Below are 25,301 nucleotides of genomic sequence, written 5' to 3'. Positions count from 1 at the left end.
GAAAAATGAGACACCATTTCCCAGTTACCTTGTTATAAATTAAACTGATTGCTCCTAATAAGTCTTGATAAACATGTTTGGGCTTGCATCCTGGTTTACTTTTCATGAAAGAATATATACACACACATCCACTCATATAGTGATATTGGACTTTGGAACATTAAACACTGAAATATACACAGTGATTACCCCTGGAGAATCTGTGGGGTATAACCACAGCTTCAACTTTTACTCCATATATTCTATGTTATTTCTATAATGGGAATATTTATAAATACATAGCTATTCACATAAACGTGAAAAATTGGAAACATTTGGAAAATTTTAAATGAAGAAGAATCTTACCTTCTATTAAGGACAATATCTTTGAAACAGATTTTTGAGAAAATGGAAAATATTTGATTTTAAAAATTTTAAGAATATAAAAATATTAAAGAATTGTATAAATGCAATGTATTTACATGAAAAAATACTTGGTTTGGGGCTTCCCTGGTGGCGCAGTGGTTGAGAATCTGCCTGCTAATGCAGGGGACACGGGTTCGAGCCCTGGTCTGGGAGGATCCCACATGCCGCGGAGCAACTAGGCCCGTGAGCCACAACTACTGAGCCTGCGCGTCTGGAGCCTGTGCTCCGCAACAAGAGAGGCCGCGATAGTGAGAGGCCCGCGCACTACGATGAAGAGTGGCCCCCTCTTGCCACAGTTAGAGAAAGCCCTCGCACAGAAACGAAGACCCAACACAGCAAAAATAAATTAATTAATTAATAAACTCCTACTCCCAACATCTTAAAAAAAAAAAAATTTGGTTTGTTAACTTTATTTAAATTATCACCTAATTTGAGTAACAGCTAACTGCCGTTTACCTTGTAAAAATACATATGTTGACATATCCTTTTTTTATTTCCATTGTAGTAAAACATGGCACATGATTACTATATTAAATGCATTTTTATTATATATATTGCCTAACTCTACTTTAGCTTTATTTATTCACAAAGAGAAACTTTACTAAACAAATTACTAAAAAGACAATTGGGGATAGTTTTCTCTTAGAAATTCAGACGATATATTTCCATGTTGGCAATTTATGAATTAATTACCAAATATTTTCGGCAGTAAATGTAAATGATCAACTACTATTTTAGGTGTTATTTATTTAGTTCTTATAGTTGTATGTGCCTTTGGGTATTCTAGAAATAGTAAAATAGTAAAGCTTCACTGAATATAAGTATATTGTGTAGTTGAAAAGTTGAACACAAGAGAGTATTAAGTAGACGCTGAGAAACAAGAACTGTTAAGTGGTTGAATTAAAATAGCATTTCTTCTTATGAAATTTTAGGAATGTCAGTTTAAGAACTGCTGTGATTATAATACATGTAAACTGAAAGGCTCAGTAAAATGTGGTTCTGGATCATGCTGTACATCAAAATGTGAGGTAAGTTTCCAACATTTATGTTGGAAATTGAACTGTGATAATAGAAGGCTATATTAATTGAATTGATAGAAGGACTCTAGAAATAATTCAGGGGAACAAAGTAAAGAGTGCATAAACAACCACAGGTATATAAGGACACCTATGATGAGATAGAGAAGGCATCTCAGATTAGTACTGATTATTCTATTATGTTGAAACCACAGTTTACCATCTTCTAATTTATCAGATAAAGAGTAGAATAAACATATACACTGCTATACAAAAAAAAATGCAATTGTAAAGTCAAATAAATGGTAAATGACTAAAAAAATATAACATGCATAGCCAACAAAATGTGTAGCGTAGAGAATATGCAAAGAACCTTCACACATTAATAAGTAAAAGTCGAATCACACACCACACACACACACAGAGGCGAAGGGAGTACCCAGGCAATTTACAACAATGAAAAGTAGAATTGCTCAATGTGTTCACTGATCAGCTGCAGTAATTAAGATAAACATAAATAAAAATGATAACGCAGTATCATCCAAATGGCAATCTTAAAAACAACAATGCCAGGTATTGTCTAAGAAATGGGGATAGAGCTCTTTTCTGCATAGTGTTTGTGGAATTTTGAATTGTTATAATTCCTTTCCTGAGCAATTTTTGCATAACTTTGAATAGAGTATAAATTATCAAGTTAATTCATCATCATGAGTTTCTCTCTTATATATATACCCTAGAAACATGACCATATGTGGAAAGCTCAGGAAAAAAATATTAATTTCAGGATGATTTGCAATAGCAAACCATAAAGGCAAACTTAATATTTACTGGTATTGGAATGATTACATAAATTATTGTAAATTGTACAAGAGTTAATAAATGCAGGCTAAATTGAGTGCAATAATATGCTATGATCTTCAAGACATATGTTTGGATAAGAAAGCAAGTTCCATAATGCAAAATATTTTAATTCCAGTTCTGGTAAATTACATATACATAAAAATCCCATATATTATTTTTGCCCATTTTTTCAATTAGGGTATATTTTATTATAGTAAAATTCTTTTAGTGAATACTTCTGAGTATTATGACAAACATATTCAGTCTTATAACTAACACCACAAAGGATAGGCAATTTCATCACCGCTGCCTCCAAATCTCACCACCCGCCCCCCCATGCCCCTTTCTGGTCAATTCACACCTCCACCCACAGACCCTGGTAACTTCAGATCTGTTTTCTGCATCTCTAATTTTGCAAAAGCAAATGACATTTTATTGAATGATATGAGTAGACACTGTAATTAGGCATCTTAGCATAGTGCATGCGGGCTTCATTTATGTTATGTTTATCAGTAATTCATTCCTTTTTTGCTGCTGAATAGTATTGCAAGGATTTTAAGGCAGCACCACCATTCGTTAATACATTCCCTAATTGGGGACATTTGGGTTGTTTTTAAAAGTTTTGGGTGGTGAAAATACAGCTCCTATAAAAATATTATAAGCAGATTTTGTATGAATATGAGGGGTTTTTTTTTCACTTAGATAGAGACCTATAAGTGAAATGGCTGGGTCATATAGTAAGTGTATATGGAATTTTATAGGAAACTGAAAACCTGTATTCCAAAATGGCTATACTATTTTGAATTCCCAATAGCCATTCATGAGCCTTACCATTGGTCTGCAAACTAAATATAAATTCTAAAACTATACAACATATGATTCCATTTTATCTTTGCTACTGGTTTATTATTTAAACTTTAAAAATCATTTTATTGGTTGTCCCAGAGTTGACAAATCTTTGATCAGAGTCTGGTTTCATGTAATACACCACCTCATGTCTAGAGAATGGATCTTATATAAAAGAACACTCCTACATACTATAAACACAAAATACATTGTTACTCTTTTTGCTTTATATAGTCTTATTTTTTTAGAGCAAGTAAGATGAGGAAAACAGAATTTTATAATTAACATCATTTGTTCCATTTTCTGGGTCTCTTTATTTTCTTCTGTAAATTTCTGTTTAGTACCATACTCCTTGTGTCTGAAGACCTCTCTTTACTATTCCTTGTAATTTCTGTCTGCTGAATCAGTTCTCTCAGTTATTATTTGCCTAGGAAAGTCTTTATTTCACATTCAATTTTTAAACATATATATATATATATATTTTTTTTTTTTTTTTTTTTTTGTGGTACGCGGGCCTCTCACTGTTGTGGCCTCTCCCATTGCGGAGCACAGGCTCCGGACGCGCAGGCTCAGCGGTCATGGCTCACGGGCCCAGCCGATCCACGGTATGTGGGATCTTCCCGGACCAGGACACGAACCTGTGTCGCCTGCATCGGCAGGCAGACTGTCAACCACTGCGCCACCAGGGAAGCCCTGAAACATATATCTCTTAAAAATGGAATTCTAGGTTGAAAGAGTTTCTTTTTTATGTCATCCTTTATAAGATGCCATTTCATTCGTTTATTCCTCATCTTTGTCTCAGTCTGTAAGGTATTAAGTCAATCAAACTGGATTGTAGAGTGTGAGTGTGTGTGTGTGTGTTTGTGTGTGTGTGTGTGTGTGTGTGTGTGTGTGACTTCAACATACATATTGGGTCAGCATTTGGACGTGGTGAACTTCACTATGGAAGGCAATGGATGACTGATTTAGTCAGCAGGGCATAAAAATATGACCGTAAATGTACTCTTTATCTGAGCTATGCAAGGAGGACTTTTGGCTCTCAGATAATAATAAATATAACAATGGTGACAACGACACTGATGACGATAGCTATTCCATACGTTGTTTACCATGTGTTGCTCTAAGCAGTTTTTACATTAATTCAGTTTAATACTAACAAGAGCCTTATGAGGGAATGATTATCATCCTAAGTTTACAAATGAGGGATTATGTGTCTCGCCCACACAAATAAGCTAGTAAAAGTCCAAGCAAGAGATTGAAACCAGGTAGTTTTTTTCTAATTTTTATTTTATATTGGACTATAGTTGATTTACAATGCTGGGCTAGTTTCAGGTGTACAGCAAAGTGATTCAGTTATATATATACATATATGTCTTATTTTTCAAATCCTTTTCCCATTTAGGTTAGTATAGAATATTGAGCAGAGTTCCCTGTGCTATACAGTAGGTCCTTGTTGGTTATCTATTTTAAATATAGTAGTGTCTATGAAACCCGCTAGTTTGTCTCCTGGGTCTCTCCAAGAAGAAAATGGTAGAGGCAATGTTTCTCCAATTTTGAGGAACAAGTATGTTTAAACTAATCTGTGTAGTCTCCCTCCAAATGCTGGTTAGTCTGATGGCCTCTCAGTGTAGAACACAAAGCTCTGTTGGAGGGGTCCTTTTGTCCTTTGAGACAGTTACTTTTCTTCAGGCTTCATCATGAATACTGCACCTGCCTTTTCCTACTCAGCCTTCGGTCTCTGTTATTCCCTCAGCTATCAATAATCAGACACCTCATTTTCTCTTCGTAAGTAATTGAGAATAGCCATTCACGGAACATGATTTTCATTTTCCTCCTAGATGTCAGTAGCAGGCACTCCCTGTAGAAAAAGTGTTGATCAAGAGTGTGATTTTACCGAGTATTGCAATGGGACTTCCAGTAGTTGCATTCCTGACACGTATGCAATGAACGGCCAATTGTGCAGGTTGGGAACTGCGTACTGTTACAATGGACGATGCCAAACTACCGATAACCAGTGTGCCAAGATATTTGGAAAAGGTATCGCTCTTTCTTATATATTTCTCTTTTTCTTGTCTTTGATGAAGCAGTAGAAATTAGTAATTTTATTAAGCCTCAGTTCTGAGTACATCTTATTGTCTTAATATTCTGCATGATACGTGGGAAGGATACATAAAGCACTTCTGTTGCATACGGGAGGACGTGGGAAAGCACCTGTGCAGTTGGTTGATTTGTGAGCTGAACTAGCCACTTGTGTCATGGAACACCATTTTTACTTAAAATCATAATTGAGACAAACTATGTTTATAAGAGTTGAGTGTTTGGCAGACACTTTATCAAAAATGAGTGAGGTGAGCCTGTGACTTCAAGGAAAACAACTGGCAGAATTTGTTGCTAAGGGTAAAACTCAGACTTTCAACTAAAAATTTGAGTTTTAGAAACATTATCTTCCACTGTGACTTGACAGTTTTCCAACACAAAGTTAAGTGTTAAAATTAATATTAGTATTAATATGATCATTACCTTGAACTCTTTTATCAAGAAGACTGCTTATCTCCACTTTGTTTTGTTCTTCTTCTGGGGGAACATATTCCTTCTTTGCCTCATTTTGCCTGATTCTCTGTTTTTATTTCCATGTATTAGGTGGGTTGGTTACATTTTGTCACACACTTTCTCTGGGGCCCAGCAGCACACTCCCTTCTGTTCTCCAGAGCTGTATGCTCAAAGGGTACCCTCTGGGTGGACTGCAAGGCCTGTGGGGTCCTGGGTCTGGCATTGGCCCACTGATGGGAGGTGCCAGGTCCCAGGGCACCTGGGCAGAGGCTTGGAGGGGCCTGTCTTACATATTTCTTTTGCCTTAAATTTGGATCCCTCTGTAGGAAATAATACATATCACACAACTCTAGAAGTGGAAGAACCTGAATCACAAGGTCAATAAAGATTAACTTGGAATGAAAGAAGGTTAGTTTTTGTAGGAGTGTTTCAGATTTTCCAGGATAATATTGTACATTCCTTTCCTCATGATTTGATTTTTGGTTTTAGCTACCTGGGCAAAAATCCATGTTTACAGCTCAAATTAGGAGCTGTATTTATGTATATAGAGATTGGAATGGCAAGTCTGTGGATTCTGAAAGTTTACTTCATTTCATTTTATTTTACACATTCATAATCTAATTTTAATGGCCTGAAACTTTAAAAGTTCAGAGTGAATTTCATTCACATATAATCATATTTCCTCACAGAAGAACTGCTAGGATAACAGTAGTCTTAGGCAACTGATCAAAATTCATTTTTATATTTTGCTTTTTAAACAGTTTTTGAGACTAACTCAAAAGCTCATGCATATATGCATGACTCATATGTCTAAATATGCTTTTTAGACAGTCATTATTCATAATACTCCAACATGATTTTGCATTTTTAGAAGAATTAAATTAAATTTGAATAGATCAAAATTACTGACATTCAAATGGAATCATTTGGTAATTGAGTAAAGGTAGTATAACACCAAATTTCAGTTATTTGCCCAGCTGTAATACAAGGTTTATAGTCTGTACCAAATACATGGTATGTGATTCGTATTGTCTTTCTAACTATTTGAAACTTGTCTTTAGTAACAAGTTTCAGATTAGTTGACTTAACCAAATTTTAGCCAGAGCTGCAGAGCTATGATCTCTCATAAATGACAGGTCAGTGCGATTTTCTGTATGCTGTGTTTTTAGGATGTTACTTTTTATTTGGTTGTTTCTTGTTTTTTTACTTTTTCAAGGCTCATTTGTATTTGAAAATGTTATTTGTCTTTGCCAGTTTTCAGAACCATTGACTGAATGGGCACTAAAAAGCCCAGAAGGAAAACCACACAACACTTTGGCAAATATACATGTGAACAGTTCTCCTAGTGCACCCCCAAATGGGACCTACAACCATTTAATCAGGGGTTTGTTCACTGGGGAAAGGGAGATAACCAAGCATTTTGGAAACTGGTGGGCAGGGTCCGATTTGGCGTGTGTACCTGGAAACCCAGTTTCATCATGGTCTCTCTGTGAGAGCAGGGACTTTGAGGGGTCAGAGAACAAATAGAGTCCATGCCAAGTTTCAGTTTATAATGGGTCCACCAGGTCCACAAGTCCATTTGGTAATCCTTTCTCAGTCCTAGAGTGTATCATTGGGGTTGACATGATGGTATTTTGTGCAGCGCCATCATTAGCTCCTTGGTCTGCTTGGTAAGGCCATGGAGATAGCCTTTCCAGGAATTATTGCTTCCCTTAAAGATCTAAAGGATGCAGACGTGGTTGGCTATATAATATCTACATTTAATGACCCAGTTGGGTCATTAAGTTGACCCTGCAGAAACCAGATGGTCCCTGGAAGATAATAGTAATCTATTGCAAATGCAGGCAAGTAGTAGATTGAGTAACGCACCCGCGCTGCCAGTGTGGTGTCTATGCTAGAGCAGATCAGCGTGACCTCCAATATGTGGTAGGAGCATAGCCATTGATTTGGCAAATATATTCTTTCCTATTCCTATCTGAAAAGAGAATTAGAAGCAGTTTGCATTCACATGGAATTCACATGTCTTTAATTTAGGGTTTTGCTCCAGGGCTGTGTTTACTCTCTCCTGCCTTCAGTCATAACGTAGTTGAAGAGATTTGGACATCCCAGAAAATGTCACTTTGATCCACCTTATCATTGATTTTTGTATTAACCCGGCTAAATAAGCAAAGTGTAGCTAGAATGTTGGAGGACTAGGTAAAATGCATGTACTACGAGGGGCAGGAGATAAGACTCAAGAAATATTTAGGAACCCATCACATCAGTAAAATTTTAGAAGTCCAGTGATCAGAGGCATGACCTGACACCCTCTACAAAGTAGAAGACAAACTGTATGTATCTTGCATTTCATATGACAGAGAAACAAGTCCAGTACCTGGTAGGCCTCTGTGGGTTCTCGAGGCAGTAGATGGGGAAGTGCCGCTTGATTCCATTTACTGGTTGGCCTGAAACATTGCTAATATCGAGGGAGGTAAAAACAGGAAAGGCCTCTGCAGCATATCCAAGCTGCAGTGCAGACAGCCCTGCATTTTTAATCGTAAAACAGAGAAATCCAATACCAGAAGTGTGGGTTATGAGAAAAAGAAAAATGCCGTGTGGGGCTTCTACCAGGCCTCTCGGGAGAATAACAATGCAGTTCCCTGGGGTTCTAGAGCAGAGCTGTGCCATCTAAACTGGAAAATTATACCAATTTGACAGAACAACTCTGGGCACACTACTGGCCCCTGTAGAGGTAAAAAACCTGGTTTTCGGACATCAAGTGACCAATTGTTGAGAACTATGCATCCAAAGCTCAGTTACGTCAAATCCACGGAGTTAGACGGTTCAATAGATAGAAGTCATTCGTTCATCTGGATTCAAGCTCAGGAAAAAGAGAGGGCAGAAGACAAATTCATGAACAGGAAATCTAGATCAGTATGTCTTTCTACCCTCTTCCACCTTTGCTTCGTCCTCGGCTCTGACCAGCAGATACATGGGCTCTCATCATGAGCAGCAGACGCAGGAGGAAAAAGCCCAGCCTTGTTTATACAGGTGTGTTGGCTCAGTACTGGTTATAAGTTGGAAAAAGACAGTAGCCACACTGCAGCCTCACTTGGGAGGATGCCTTAAAAGATTTTGACCACGTGGTCATCCATTTCCCATGAAGGAGAAATGGCCGGAGTTTGGATTAGGGGGGTACCCGTGGGCAGTGACAAAGGGCCAAGCAGGCCGGTGGGAAGCCTGGATGTTGGAAGATTGGAAGATTAGAGCCAAGAGTTCTGGGATAGAAGTAAGTGGATAGACACATGGACATGAACAAAACATGTGAAGACCTTTGTATTAATCCACCAGGTTAATACCCACCAGAGAAGCACCCACCATGGATTAGACACAGAACAATCACATAGACACAATGACTTAGCCAGGTTACAGCAGCCAGCATCCGTCATCCTCCACCCCAGTGCCTGTAGGGTGGACACATTTCTGAAGTTTCTCTATTTCTTTTTATTACCGTTTCTGAAATAACTGATTCTTATCTGAGTTTCCCTTATCTCTTTCTTGAGTATTTGTACCATCTGGTCACATTCAGCCAAGAGTAACCAAGACACATTCTCCAGAAGTTTCAGCATTGCACAGCGTGCATTACTCTCCTTCTTGCCCCCTACTGCCAGGCTTCAATTAAAATGCCACATTTTAGGCATATTTTGCAGTAGAATTACACATCTACATACCAATTCCTGTGTTTGTTGAAATGGAAATGAACCTCAAACCTCTGCGATTTCCATATCTAATACACTTACTCTTCGCTATGACACCCAGACTGACTGATGAGCCTCTACTTGAAACATTGCTTGTCCCCCATCAGAGAAAAAAAAGAGAATATGGCACTCAATCTACTAGTTCTGACGGTTTTGCCCCAACTGACATCTCAAATCTCTCATTTCATTAAGCAGAGCAAGTTACAAGGTCAAGCCCGAGGTACATTGGACTAGGAAGGATGCATTCCCACAGGGAGGGGTCAGCAAATTATTTTTAACCATAACATAATTTACTGCAATAGATATAATAATTTTCTATTTTCTGTCAGATAAGACAATTGTTTCTTTCCACTTGCATTGACAGGGAACACACAGGGACAAAAAAAAAAAAAATAGCATGATCAAGACCATGATTTTTTTTGCTTATGCAATGAGTTTCATTAGTATTTTATTGACAAATGTTTTACTCGCATCAAGAATAATAATTTAAGACATATTTTCATTTTAAGGTGCTCAAGGTGCTCCATTTGCCTGTTTTGAAGAAGTTAATTCTCTGCGTAATAGTCTTGGAAACTGTGGTTTTAAAAACTCCCAACCATTACCTTGTGAACAGAAGTATGTATATAGAAAATGATTGTTTCATTGAGTTATAAAAATTATATATTTCTTGTCAAGAGACACTAAATAGTAGTGGACAGTAAATCGTATATCTGGAGAATATTTTCAAATAACATTATGTGTATTTTCCTTCTATGCAATTCAGTTCTCTTTTTTCTTATTTTTTTTCCTTCTAGTGTGTTAGTAAGGAGACTAGACTAAGAGAAATTTAATATTTCTTACTGAAGGTAGAAAGTGGGCTCAGTGCAGAGGGAACAGATGAAATCACCCGTCTCCTAGTCTTTCCCTGAAAGGCTTCCATCTGCATACTAAGAAGGTTGCTACCTGAAGGTCAGGTTTCTAATTTAGCACACATCTAGGAGCTGACTGCAATCTTCCCCAGAGACTCGAGAAACTGATAGACACTCTCCCTGCAATCTCTTCGTAGCCCACTCCAAGTCACCAGTATCTCCCTATAAAGAACTTGTACACATTTCTACACCCCAGCTTTTGCACTGCTGCCTGAGGGTCAGATCCCCAAGTCACCTTGCTCTGATAGCCAAAGGGACTTCCATTCACAAATATGCCCCCAGGGTTCAGCACAGAAGGAGCAGACAAAAATGCCCATCTCCAGTCTTACCTGGAAAGGGGTCTGTGTGCATGCTTTAAAAGCTATTGACTGAGAATCAGCCTTCTAATTTAAAAAGCTTCTAAGGCCTGCCTTTGATCCTGCCCAGGGACCAGGAATGCCAGCAGCCTCCTCCTCCAGCATCTCCCTGTAGCCTAATTCAAATCACCAGTATCTTCTGCTGGAAGCTTGTACACATGTCTGCACCACAGCTTTTGCAGTTAACACCCAAGAAACAGGCTTCCAAACAGGTTGGCACTGTTAATCAATGGCACTTCCATTAATGAGTCCCATTTATTGTAGAAATCAAATAAGCACTTCTTAATGGACCCAGGAACACCCCTACACATACACACTCTGCTGCTATACCCCCAGGCCTGGTACATAAGAAGCAGGCAAAAATGCCCATTACCCAGTTTTTCCCTGTAGGGAGAAATACTGGATATACTATATCTACTATACAGACAATCTGAACAGACCAATAGCAAATAAGGTGATTGAACTGGCAATTGAAAACCTCCCAACAAACAAGTCCACTGGGGAATTCTACCAAACATTTAAAAAAAGAATTCTTGTGAAAGTCTTCCAAAAATTAGAAAAGAACACTTTCAAACTCTTTTTACAAGGCTAGTATTACCCTAATACCAAAGACAGACAAAGACATTTCAAGAAGAGAAATAACAGACCAATATCCCTGATGAACATAGATGCAAAAAAAATTTTTTTAAGTAACAAATTTAACAGTACTTTGAAAAGAACATACACCATGATCCAGTAGGAAATATCCCAGGGATGCAAGGATGGTTCAATAGCCACACATCAATGAATGTGATACACCACATGAATAAAATGAAGGATAAAAATCATATGGTCATCTCAGTAGGTACAGAAAAAGCATTTGAAAAATTTCAACATCCTTTCGATATAATAACTCTCAACATATTAGAGTAGAAAGACTGTACCTTGACATAATGAAAGTTATATATGGCAAACCCACAGTTAATAGTGTACTTAACAGTAAAAGCTGGGAGTATCACCCCTAAGATTAAGAAAAAGACAATAATGCCTTCTCTTGTCACTTCTATTTAATATAATACAGCTGTAATAATCAAAAGAGCATTATACTGGCATAAAACTGAGATATATCAATGAAACAGAATAGCCTAGAAACAAACACATACATACACAGCGAGTTAATTTTCAACAAAGGGGTCAAGATTATAAAATGGATAAAGAATAGACTTTCCAATAAATGGTGTAGGGAAAACTGTATTGCCACAGGAAAAAAAAAGTTGAACTGGACCTCTGTCTTACACCATATACAACAATCATCTCAAAGTGGAAGATAAAAAACACTTGAATGTAAGACCTGAAGCTGTAAAACTCCTAGAAGAAAATATAGGAGATAAGCTTCTTGACATTGATCTTGGCAATGATTTTTTGGATAGGCACCAAAAGCAAAAGCAACAAAAGAAAAATTAGACAGCTAGGACTACGTCAAACTAAAAAGCTTCTGCTTAGCACTGGAAACCATCCACAAAATGAAAGGGAATGGGAGACAATATTTGCAAATCACATATCTAATAAGGGGTTAATATCCAAAACATACAAGGAACACTTACATATCAATAGCAAAAAATATTTTTAAAATGATAATGATAATCTTTATTAAAAATGAGCAGAGGACCCAAATAGACATTCCCCCCACAAAAAAAATACAAATGGCCAACACGTACACGAAAAGGTGCTTTACGTCACTAATGATGAGGACCATGCAAGTCAAAACCACAATGAGATATCACCTCACACCTGTTGAGACAGCTATCATCAAAAGACAAGAGATAACAAATACTGGCAAGGATGTGGAAGAAAAGGGAACGCTTGTACACTGTGGGAATGTAAGTTGGTACAGCCACTATGGAAAACAGTATGGAAATTAAAAATACAACTACTTTATGATCCAGCAATAGCCAAAGTATGGAAACAATGAGTGTCCATCAAGGGATGGATGGATCAAAAATGTGGAATACAGGCGATGGAATATTCAGCTTTAAAAAAGATGGAAGTCCTGACATTTGTGACAACATGGATGAATCTGTGGGGCAGTATGCTAAGTGAGATGAGACACACAGAGAAAGTCAAATACGGAATAGTATCAACTATATGTGTATTCAAAATAAAATATAATGAACTGGTAGAAACACAGAGTAGAAAATCTGCTGCCAGTGGAAACTAGGGAGAAGTTGGTAAAAGGGTACAAACTTTCAGTTATAAGATGAATAAGTCCTGAGAATCTAATGTATAACATGGTGACTATAGTCGATAACACTATATAATTGTTATGTAATTATACAATACAATTATTATATAATTATTGTATAAATGAAATTTGCTAAGAGAGTAGAAATTAAATATACTCACACACAAAAATGGGATAAATATGTGAAATGAAGAATGTGCTAATTCACTCAGTGGGGTGAATCATCTCACAGTGTATACATGTATCAAATCATCACTTTGTACACTTTAAATAACATAATTTTATTTTCAATTATACCCCAATAAAGCTAGAAAATGACAGTAGCAGATAAATCAGTTCTGGAGATCTACTATATAGCTTAGTTCCCATAGCTTTAAAAATATGTCATTGTATACTTAAACTTTTCCAAGAGGGCAGATCTTTTGTTAATTGTTCTTAGCACACACAAAATAATAATAATTATAATACAAAGGGCAGGAGGAAACTTTGGGAAGTGATGGATACGTTTATGTCCTTGATGATGCTAGTAATTTCATGGGCATGTCCTTATCCCCAAACTCATCAAGTTTTACACATAGGTACCGTTTTTTGCTGGTGATGATACCTGGAAGTGGTTTAAAGAATAGTAACAGAGCCAAATTCAAGAACTAAGAGAGTGGGAAGAGAATATAAAAAGACTCAGTTAAAGTCAAGCGATCCAGGGAGAAGTAGGACTTTCTTTAACCTCCAGGACATAGTCAGAAAAACTGTGAAATCCTTAGGTAAGCACCACACTCAGCATGGTTGAAAAACAACTTGGTTCCTTTATGAAGATTATAAATGGCCGAAGAAGGTGTCGAGTTCAATGGGACTAAGTGTCCTCCACCACCTGCCTCCACATGAGTTTACTATGGGTTAAGTATGACGTGCAGAGAATGCAGAATTTCCCACATGCCCCAACACAGGAGGACTAATGGATTAAAAGAGGAGCTCTGGAATCACAAAATGAATGAATGAATGAATGACTGAAGTGAGATCTCATGAAGAGACCCTGATTATCTCTAAAAGACAAAGTATGATCAGCCACACTTTGTTAGATACCAACTGAGAGCACCAGTGATCAGGCAGACTGAGCTACACCACAGTGGATGCCAACAGAGACAGGAGATTGTGGTAGATCAGCCACACTTAATCTCTCTCTGATGGCCAGAGGCATGTGTGCCATCCTTGGTCTAAGACTACCATGGAAGAAGGAAAAGGAAAGGTGGAAGGAACTGTGAAACTTAGCAGGCATGACTTATCTGGACTTCATCTGAGATGATAATAGTACATGAATTTTCCCAAGATAAAATCACTAGATGAGACTGGAATTCAGTAGCTCAATTCATCTGCTTTAAGCAGATTGTGCCAGTTCCAAGAATTCAACCATAAATGCAAATTTTGAAAGAACAGACTTTGGAGGAAGAGTTTGTATTTCAATAGCCAGACTAGAAAAAGACCTACCATGCAAAATTGGTTTAAGATGTATTCCATAGAAAAAGAATAGAGCAACCATCAAAAGAATTATTTCAATCTGAAAACCTAGAAAAATTAAGCTGGAGGGGAGAAAAACTTGGAAAGAGATTTGGGTATTGAATCCCACTCTCATTTCAATCTTCACTTCTTGATGCTATTAAGCTAATCCCTGTGATTTTAAAGAGCCACCCGATGGAGAATTCCCTGTTGGTCCAGTGGTTAGGACTTTGTGCTTTCACTGCAGAGGGTGTGGGTTCAATCCCTGCTCAGGGAGCTAAAATCCTGCAAGCCACAAGGCAAAAGAAAAGAAAAGAAAAGAAAAAAGCCCCCCATGGTCTTTTAGGACAAGTGGATGAAATTTCTAAAGGGGAGACTTTTGGAGAGATAATAATGGCATGCTCCACAGACATATCAATAACTAAGAATCGTTGTTTCCACTGAGGATAAGAATTGATAGATTTGAGTGATTCCAAGAGCAAGAAGTGACATCGATGATTTTCCAGGGCATAAACTAGGAATATTGGAAGTCTCTTAGACAAGCCAGCGTTCTACCCAATGATAGATCATAAATGGCTAAATAAACTGTCTATGGAATAAACTTCGGTATGCTTATGCCAAAAAATGGTATCTAAAAGTTTCTGAATTCTCAAGAGAGGAGTGCAGAATGACTGGAAGTATCAGCAGGTTGGAAAAATCCTGGGACTGAAACGGAGTGCCTGTGTACTAAATAGATTTACTGACTAAAGATCATGGCAGGTACCATGAGCATAATCAGAAGGGGCTCAAAAGATACACAGAGTGTAGATAGATGAGGTCAGCCACTGTCAACAAATGTTGGGTAAGAAATAGGGAGACTAGTCAAGCTTTAGCAAAGTGGGAGCAGGTGATGAATTTTCCCAACTGAGTTCTAAAATAGGAAATGAAGGCAGGTCTGAACATTTGAGTTCAGTGCGTAGTTTTCAATTCTGCTACAGTGCTAATTAATTGTTTCACATTTAGCTGTGCACCATAAAATAATGTCATTGTGGTATTTTTCTGGTTTTTTACTATCAATTAAACAACATATTACAGTTTATGTAATACAATACTTATTTAAAACTTTGTTTCATTAAAAGACAACACGATAAGACATTTTTTGCTTTCCCTTTCCAGGGATGTTCTTTGTGGAAAATTGGCTTGTGTTTGGCCACATAATAATACTTACAAAAGTGATGTTCGCTCTGCAGTTTATTCATCTACTCAAGGACATGTATGCATAACTATTGGGTCATCAGTGAGATCAGGTGGAAGAGATTATGCCTATGTGGCTGATGGCACTGTGTGTGGTTCACAAATGGTAACAAAACATGTTCACTTATCTGTGCTAAATTACGTAATTATCAGACACTATATTCCATGATGACTATCACAATCGTACAAAATGGATTTGAACCTGGTGCTGCCACTTATTTCCCAAATGATATTGAAAAGATAATTAAACTAAGCCTCAGTTATCCAATCACATTGATTTTTGGGTTAATCTGTCATCAGTCCTAATGTGAGAAGATGTGTTTTTAAGCGCAAGATTCCACTAACTGACAGGTGATTTTCTTTAGGTCTTTGAATTCTGATGGTTTTAAATCATAAAATTCTAATTTTGAGTTTTTAATTTTTCCTGCTTCACAAAGAAACATAATCGAGCTTTCATATTTCTTCTGCTTACGTGTATGGTCAAAATATAAGTGTGAGAAATTTGGGAGAACCAAACAAGACGTCTGTACTGGGAGACCACAGTTATAGTGATGTATAAGCTTATGCTGATACATACATGTAGTACTATTCATGTAGTCAAAAAATAAAGGGAGAACACAAATGGTTCAGAGGCATAGTGAGTCAGTCTGGAAGTATGAGTGCACACAGTTCAGAAAACATAAGGCAGCAGTTGTAAATCAGTGTGTTTCATGTAAATGGCATTTAGTACTTACTTGCTGGATTAAAAATAAAACAAAACCCTAAAATGGTTACTCAATTAGCTAGTCCTTACATCTGTGTTCAGCAATTTTATTCCCTTGGAAACTTGCTTCTTGTGGTCGACAGCTTCTAAAATGCTCCAATGCTCCCACTTCCTGGTATTCACACCCCAGTGTAATCCTCTTCCTTTGTGTGTGCTCTGGATACAGTGACTGGCTTCTGAGAAAGATAATATGGCAGGGTTATGGAATGTCACTTACAAGATTAATTTTAAAAAGACAGTGACTTCTGTTTTGCATTCTCTCTCTCTGTCTTTCTCCTGCCTTCTCCGATTGCTTGCTTTGCTGAAGCAAGGTACGTGATGGAGAAACTCATATGGAAAAGCAAATATTTTCTCCTGTAGCTTTTTTTGTACCCTCTTCACAGACTTTAACAGAACAAAAGCTTTTGATTTTCATGATGTCAATTTATCCTTTCATAGAGCATGCTTTTTGTGTCAAGTTTAAAAACCCTTCATCTAAACATAGGTCATGAAGATATTCTCCCAGTTTTTTTTCTAAAAATGTATAATATTCTGCTTTACATTTAAGTCTTTGTTTAATTTTAAGTTTATTTTATAACGTGTGAAGTTTAGGTTGGGGTTCATTTTTTTTGTACTTTGGTCAAAAATAAATTGGGTATATTTTTGTGGGTCTATTTTTGGGTTGCCTAGATTGTTAAATTAATCTGCATGTCTGTCCATCCACCAGTATCATATTCTCTTGATTACTTCAGCAATTCAGTAAGCTTTAATAACAAGCAGAGTGATTCTTCTCATTTTATTTTTCTTTCAAAATATCATTTTAGCTATTCTAGTTTAGCCCTGCACTTTTCCATATAGATCGTAAAATAAACTTATATGAGACAACAAAAAACTTTTCAGAAATTTAATAAGAATTGTGTTAAAGCTATAGTTTAATTTGGGAAGGACGAATATCTTTACTACATTGAATCTTCCAATCCATGAATATGCTAAGCCTCTTCAATTATTTAAGGGCTCATTGATTTCTATCATCAGCATTTTATAATTTTCAAGATACAGGCGTTGTGCATCTTTTGTTAGACTTGTATCTCAGCACTTTATTCACTTTGGAGTAAGTATAAGTGATATTGTGTTTTTAATTTCACCTTTCACATGTTTATAGAAATGTAATTTTTATGTGTTGAACTTGTACCCAAAACCTGGCTGCATTATTTTATTAGTTCTAGAACTTTTTTGGGGGTAGAGTCCTTAGAATTTTGTATGTAGACAATCACTTCATTTTCAAATAAAGTTTTTTTTTTTTCTTTTATGGTCTACACATATATATTTTTTTCCTTGCTTATTGCACCGGCTAGAGCTTCACGTACTATGTTAAATAAGAGTCTTGAGAGTGGACACCCTTGCTTTCTTCCTGATCTTAGGGGAAGACTTCCAGTCATTTACCATCAGCTGTTTTATTAGCTGTAGGTTTAAATATGACATTTAAGAAAGTTGAGAAAGTTCCCCTCTACTCCTTGTTCACTCAGATTTTTTTCATTATAAATAGGTGCAGAATTTTGTCAAATACTTTTTCTGTGTTAATTGATATAACCATGTGATTTTTCTTTTTTGAGAATATAGTTCTATTTCATCCAGATCATCTAAAAAACAATATGTGGAAATACATTAATGGTATTTGAGAAGTCTAGATTCATAAGAAAAACTAGCATTTGTAAAGATAGTACATTTTCCCTTATTCTGTGTTAGCTGGTGTAGCTTGATAGGAATGAGGAAGCACAAATGATTAAATCTAGGTGGAGGGGCTTCCCTGGTGGCGCAGTGGTTGAGAATCCGCCTACCGATGCAGGGGACACGGGTTTATGGTCAAGTGAATGTACTTAACGCCACTGAATTGTAAACTTGAAAATGGTTAAAACTGTAAATATTGTATAATGTATACTTTATCATATTTAAAAAGTTAAAAAAAAAAAAACTTGCACAGAGGTGTTTGGCACTCTTAAATCTCCTAGATAGTCATGATCAAAGTCTCTGGCAATTTTGAACCATTTTCCAAAATTCTCCACCTAATTTTTTTTTTTTTTTTGCGGTACGCGGGCCTCTCACCGTTGTGGCCTCTCCCGTTGCGGAGCACAGGCTGCGGACGCGCAGGGTCAGCAGCCATGGCTCACGGGCCCAGCCGCTCCGCGGCATGTGGGATCCTTCCAGACCGGGGCACGAACCCGCGTCCCCTACATCGGCAGGCGGACTCTCAACCACTGCGCCACCAGGGAAGCCCTATGCTGATATTTTTAAAGAAGTCAAAAGAGCATAAGCTAGGAGCCTAGTTTAAAAAACAGAAAAAGGTAAATGAGGGAAAAAGTGAGTAATTTACCACTGGATTACCCACTTTGACGTAAGAAGGGTTTTGCAGTGGATCCAAATTAAGTTAAAATATTTCTCTTGCTGGATTATTCAGATCAATATTATAACAGGGATTCATGACAATTTATAATCCAAAATATTAATTTATATTTAAAACCCAAACTAAATTAATAAATTATGTTCCAGTTTCAGTTTTTGAGGGGACAAATCATTAATATTAATCTAACCAATTATTCATAACAGAACATTAACTCCCCTGATGGAGATTCTCAATTCAATTCCCAATTGTAAGTATCAAAACCAAAATTATATGACCTTATTACATAAATTATGTTAAGGCAAGCACTCTCAGGGGGTTTTCTTAAAGTTATTATTGTTTATTTTTGTATTGGAATGCCAGAATCTTTGTACCAATATCAGAGTAATACATAATAAAAAGTCTCAACAAGAGCATCTTTTGTACGTATATAGCAAGTAGTTAATTCTTTCTTCACATCAAATTTGTGAATAATTATGAAGTATTGTTTGTTCTGTTCTAGTATTGTATAAATAAAACCTGCAAAGAAGTTCCTTTAATGGGGTATAATTGTAATGCCACTACAAAATGCAGAGGAAATGGGGTAAGTTACTTTTGTTTTCGTAGTTCTAAATTTCATGTTATTTTTGTGGGTATTTCAAAGTCAAAATCTATACTGTTTGGGAGAATTGAAAATCTAGGTTGCTTTTAAACAGACCTGGCCTAAGAATAGCTAACTAATATAAAGAAAATCAGCTGATTTCCAACCATTCCAAACACTATTAAGTGAATTGTACTATGTGTGTACTGAATTTATTGTAAGCACTCACAACTTATGAATTAGTAACATGTTTAAATAAAAAACACTTATTATTTTCTCATGCAAATAAATGCATATTTTACTTATATCGTGAACATATTTGTTCTCCCTCTTACTCTGCATAATTAAAACTTATGGCTATATAATATTTTACAGAAGGTATACTTAAAAAACATATTAGAGAATTTCTGATGTTCTTATGAAGAGGTTTCTGATAGAAAATATATCCTCCTGCAAAAAATATTTTATTTCTTCTCAATTGCTTATCTGTTTTAATCTGGTAATACAGATTTGTGGTTACTTTTATATTTAATTTTTACTTCTTAAAATGTATAATTTGGGTCTCTTTGTGTTACTATTTTCCTAAAAGAAAATTAGTGTATGATTTAGTCAACATTATATGAATGATCCCAAATTAACCAAATTTATCAGTATTCAATTTTATAATTTTTAATTGATTGGTTTTAGAAGATATAAAGTGCTGCTGCATTGTCTTTAACTTTCTACGAGCTGTAAATAAAAAGGAGAGCTACATTTTCATGTTTTGTCTTTTATTTTCTATACTTATAATTATTGGTCTGATCTTTTGGTTTCCTTTGTTCAATTATCTGTTTTTAAGCCTCCAGCCTTAATATTTTTTATAAAATCTCAAACCAAAGTTATAGATTATTGATACATTTTATTTAGTAATAATTAACATGCAATATTATATTAGTTTCAGGTGTATATTAGTTTCAGGTGTACAGCACAGTGATTTGATATTTTTATACATTATGAAATGAGCACAACAGTAAGACCAGGTTTTTGTACATCTTATTTTACAATACAAAGTTTTAGAAAAAAAAAAAAAAAACACATCCAAAATGTAGCTACTTTGACGTTCCTGAGATATTCTATGCATTATGTTAATTTTTTCTAAAATTTATGTTACAGGGAAATTATAATCTATTTAGATTTGATATTCTAGATAAATGTTCTTTCTAACATGACATTGTCCGTCTACTTTAATGGGAGGAGTAGGGTACTGGAATACCACTTTTTTCAAAAAGTAAAGAAAAATATATGTGGGAGGTATTCATTTAGAGGAGGTCCCATGTATCAACAATGGAAAAATGTTGCCTTTCCACATTAAAAATCCCTCTGTTGTCACAGGGCTATTAAATTTTAATTCCATTCTCCCAAAACTTTGTAAACTCTGTTGGACTGTCCTATCGCTTTCAGTCCTGCCAGAGAGAAACGTGATGCTAGTTTAATTCCTTTTACCTTGTGCCGAATGTTGTGAGATTACTTTTCTTTGTTTTCTGAGCTTAGAAATATTGCTGACAAGTGTCTAAGGTATGTGTTTTTCATTTCATTTTTTCAACTAGGAAGTCAAATTACACATCCAGTCTGAAATAGCATGTCATTCTTCATTTAATAAAATTTAATAGTATAAAATGTAATAATATTATTTATTTGGTTATTGCTTCTGCTCTAGCTGGCCATCTTTTTCTTTCATTAAGTTAGTCAAAATGCAATGATGGTAACCTCTGTTGCTTTATGTTGCTTAGATAATTGTAAATTAATTCAGGACAGGGGAAAAATTTTGGATTAGGTTTGAGATAATAAAAAAACGATACTGTAGTCCTAATTTCAAAACTTTATATTAAAATATTTATCACCTGTGCACTAAATATCAAAAAACAGAGGTATTGATATGTACAATAGAAGAACACTTTATGGAATTCAAGATTATAATTCAAACTCATTTTATTGAAATCCCTTTTGATATGTAGGGAAAAGAGATTTAAAATTTCAATAATCGTTAAACACAAGAATTTAGCGCTGTCAGTGTACATGAGCAGGACACAATATCTGTAGCAGAATTATAGGAAATATCCATATCTTTGAATATTGCATCTATTTTTTAAATGTGCCAGTTCTATATTTATACCTTCAGGTATGGGAATACGTTCATAACATAACATTAGTGATATTTGTTTGGCAAAAACCCGGGAATGAGTGTTAATGTGTGTTTGTGGGTGTGGATGTACATGTTTATCTGTGAATATACATAACACAGAATATGCTTAGCAGTGGAGAGGGACTTAATTAGTAGGTGAAGACACATTTAGCTCTGTGCATTTTAATTGTTTGAGTTTTACAAAATTTTACTCAAAAATGAAAATTAACACTAAGCTATTGAAATGTAAAAGCATAAATAACATGGAAACTGCACTGAATATAAACTGCTAGCAATTCAAACTTATCATAAAGTTTTTTTTCTATCGTTTTTAATTATTTTTGGCATCTATGTTTTTTTTTCTTATATTGGAAAATTTTTCACTTAAAAATGAAATACAAATGGTTGATCAACAGTATTAAATTTTGAAAGAAAGGGCTAGGATAATAAATTAAAGTGGCCAAGTCAATTGATGGCAATTCTATCACGATATTTTTGTGTATAAATTAAAGGCCAGGGGCTTCCCTGGTGGCGTAGTGGTTGGGAGTCCACCTGCCGGTGCAGGGGACACCGGTTCGTGCCCCCGTCCGGGAGGATCTCGCATGCCGCGGAGCGGCTGGGCCCGTGGGCCATGGCCGCTGGGCCTGCGCGTCCGGAGCCTGTTGCTCCGCAACGGGAGAGGCCACAGCAGTGAGAGGCCCGCGTACCGCAAAAAAAAAAAAAAAAAAAAAAAGAAGAAAATTAAAGGCCAGGAACATACTATCAGGCAGGGTAGTGATTCTGGCATTAACTGTTAGTATACTGCCAAATTTTTCACTACTTTTTCTAACCTATTTCTCACATTATGTAGTCTTAATAAACTCAGAAAAACAGTGATTTTGTTCTTTTGAATGTATTTCTATATGACATATAAAGACTACCATGATTTATAGTGATTATATGTTTTTCTGTTTCAGATATGTAATAATTTAGGCAATTGTCATTGCTTTCCTGGGTATAGGCCTCCAGATTGTGAATTACAAATTGGTTCACCGGGAGGAAGTATTGATGATGGAAATGATCATAAATCTGGTGAGTAGAAATTAAACTTAAAAAAAAAATAGAATGCTTTATGAAATAATTAAAGAAATATGCTGCCGAGTCAAATCTTTCATGATCTCCTGAGTAATTAATAGAGTTACCTTGAATAGTGGCTTTCATTAAATTAGTGTTAAATAATATTTGTAACGTGGTTTCCTCAGAGAAACCCAGTTTTGATCATCTCAGTTACTAAGATAGAATATGGTACTCTTAAGTTTCAATAAATGTCATAGCACGAATGCAAAACAAATTCAAATATGGACGAATGAACACTATGTAAGTTGTTTGCATCCCATGCTATTAAAAACTTTGTAGGTTATTAAAAAACAATTGTAGGATAAAGTGTTTATTCTGAATGAAATATAAACAAAAACATATGACAAAATATAAGTATACACATTTATTAGGAAATAACAGTAAATCACATTTTGAGTGATGAAGTACAGGTTTATACTTTCTCTTTTTTCCATGAACAGCAAGTAGCTGTTCATTGATTCAACATCCATTTATGATAAAAACTCTCAACAAAGTGGGTATAGAGGGGCTATACCTCAACATAGTAGAACCCATATATGGAAAACCCAAAGCTAACATCATACTCAATGGTTAAAAGCTGAAAGCTTTTCCTCTAAGAACAGGAACAAGACAAGGATGTCCAGCCCCACCACTTTTATTCAACATAGTATTGGAAGTCCTAGTCACAGCAATTAAACCAAAAAAAACAAATAAAAGATAATGGAAGTTGTATTTTATGGGTATTTTATTCTTACTGGACTACATGGCCCAAATCAATTCATACATATCCATTTATAAAATTATTTTTGTGTTTGTATAATTTTGCTGGAACAACTGGACATCCATAAGCAAAAGAATTATTCTAGGCACAGACCTCATAACTTTCAAATATTAGGATCACAGTCCTAATACAAAATACAAAAGTATGCGTCTCCTAGAAGATAACAGAAGAAAATCTAAGTGCCCTTAGAGAATGACATTTTAGATACAGCAGCATGAGCATGATCCATAAAAGAAAAAATTGGTAACTTGCACTTGATTAAAACGTAAAAGTTCTGTTCTGTACAGAGTCAGAGAATGAAAAAACAAGCCAGAAACTGGGAGAACATCTTTGCAAAACATATATCTGATATAGGACTGGTATTCAGAATATACCAAGCACTCTTGAAACTCAACAGTATGAAAATTAAAAACCCAGTTTAAAAATGAGCAATGTTAAAGTGCTTATCTGGGCTCTCTTGTAGTTCTCTGAGCATCTCTAGAACGATTACGTTGAATTCTTTGTTGAGCAATACCTAGATCTCCATTCCTTTGGGGCCAGTCACTGTAAATGTCCTGTATTCCTTTGGTGGAGACATCTTTCCCTGATTTTTCATGATTCCTGTAGCCTTGCATAGGTGTCCATACATTTGGAGATACAGTCACCCCTTCCAGACTTTGTAAACTATTTCCTAAGGGAAGCCTTTCACCTGTGGATGGAGGCACACTTGATCATGCTGTGACCCTGGGACAACTGGTGCAGGGCGCCAAATGCAGGAGCACCTGGTGGTACCAGGCCCAAAGGGATGTAATGTCTCTTCGGCTCAGGCCACTGAGGTCCATATTATCAACTGTGTGGTCCTTGTGAGCACTTCGTGGGTCCATAGTGGCTGCAAGGACTGTTGGGCTCTAAGCAGGACCTCCAAGATCAATAGCTAAGGACAAGGCCAGGCAGCAGTGGTGGCCAGAGATAGTGGCATGCACACACTTGGCCGTGGGGCCCAACTGCAGGTGCCCGTGTGGTGGCAGAGGTCAGGTGCAGACATGCTTGAAGCGATGGGCTGGAACCAACTATAGGCTCACTGGCCACAGCAGTGTTCCTGAGTGTCAGTGTGTTTTCCTACTGCTTCAAGCTCTACCTTGGGGTATGCATGCTGCAGGGAGACCAGTGATGGGGGGTGGTCAGGCTCGGGGTGCACACCGATGGGCTAACTACAGGTAGGCACAGTGATGCCAACCAGTGTCAGAAGGCAGAGCCTGATCTGGATCCAACAAACAGCTACAGTATGCTCCTCTCCTGTGGCTGTACTCTTAGCCCCTGGAAAGAGTGCACTGCTGTGGAGGTCAGTGATAGGGGTCTGGCTGGGGGTGTGCAGGTGCATAGCTGGGGGGCGGGGCTAGTTACAGGTGGGCATGGGTACTGGCCAATGACAGAGGCTGAGCCTCATCTGGATCTGATAACAGCTGCAGGGTCCATGGATGTCAGTGTGCTCTCCTGTGGCTGGACGCTTTCCCCACTGGCATGCACACTGCAGTAGAAGCCAGTGACAGGAATCAGGCTGGGAGCATGCCAGTGCACGGATGGAGGGGCTATCAACAGGCAGCCATGGTGGTCTTGGCCAGTGACAGAAGGCAGGACCTGACTGTGCCTACAAACAGCTGTGGCTGGCAGGAGAGGGGGCAGGCTGGCTCCCTATGCATTCACCTGGAGCTGCAGGTTATTTCTGCTCAGTATTATATCAGAGTCTAGTCAGTATAAAAAGACCAGAAAAAAAAAAAAAAAGCTCAAAAAGCATACAGATTGAAAAGGAAAAAGAAAATCAGTCTTTATGTATAGATAATATGATCCTATATGCAGAAAATCCTAAGGAATCCACAAAAAATTTAGTAAGGTTGAAGAATATGAGATCAAAGTACAAAAAGCAATTGTATTCCTGTAAACTAAGAGGAGAAAATCCAACAA

The 25,301-nt window shown here is 36.7% G+C and overlaps 1 protein-coding gene across 1 annotated transcript in view; it reads left to right on the top strand.

The window, feature by feature from the left end:
• Positions 1 to 25,301, top strand: part of ADAM18 (ADAM metallopeptidase domain 18) — a 96,598-nt gene that overhangs the window by 56,760 nt on the left and 14,537 nt on the right. The window contains exons 14-19 of the mRNA XM_029226177.1: positions 1,338 to 1,433; positions 4,946 to 5,144; positions 9,904 to 10,009; positions 15,526 to 15,709; positions 19,246 to 19,326; positions 22,441 to 22,555. Of these exons, the coding sequence (XP_029082010.1) occupies positions 1,338 to 1,433; positions 4,946 to 5,144; positions 9,904 to 10,009; positions 15,526 to 15,709; positions 19,246 to 19,326; positions 22,441 to 22,555 (781 nt within the window). The remainder of the gene's footprint in view (positions 1 to 1,337; positions 1,434 to 4,945; positions 5,145 to 9,903; positions 10,010 to 15,525; positions 15,710 to 19,245; positions 19,327 to 22,440; positions 22,556 to 25,301) is intronic.

Source organism: Monodon monoceros, unplaced genomic scaffold, assembly GCF_005190385.1.
Source record: "Monodon monoceros isolate NGI ecotype Baffin Bay Population unplaced genomic scaffold, NGI_Narwhal_1 Super_Scaffold_17, whole genome shotgun sequence".
NCBI classification, from domain to species: Eukaryota; Metazoa; Chordata; class Mammalia; order Artiodactyla; family Monodontidae; genus Monodon; species Monodon monoceros.
The sequence above is the reverse complement of the archived record's forward strand: the minus strand, read 5'-3'. Positions and strand labels throughout refer to the sequence as shown.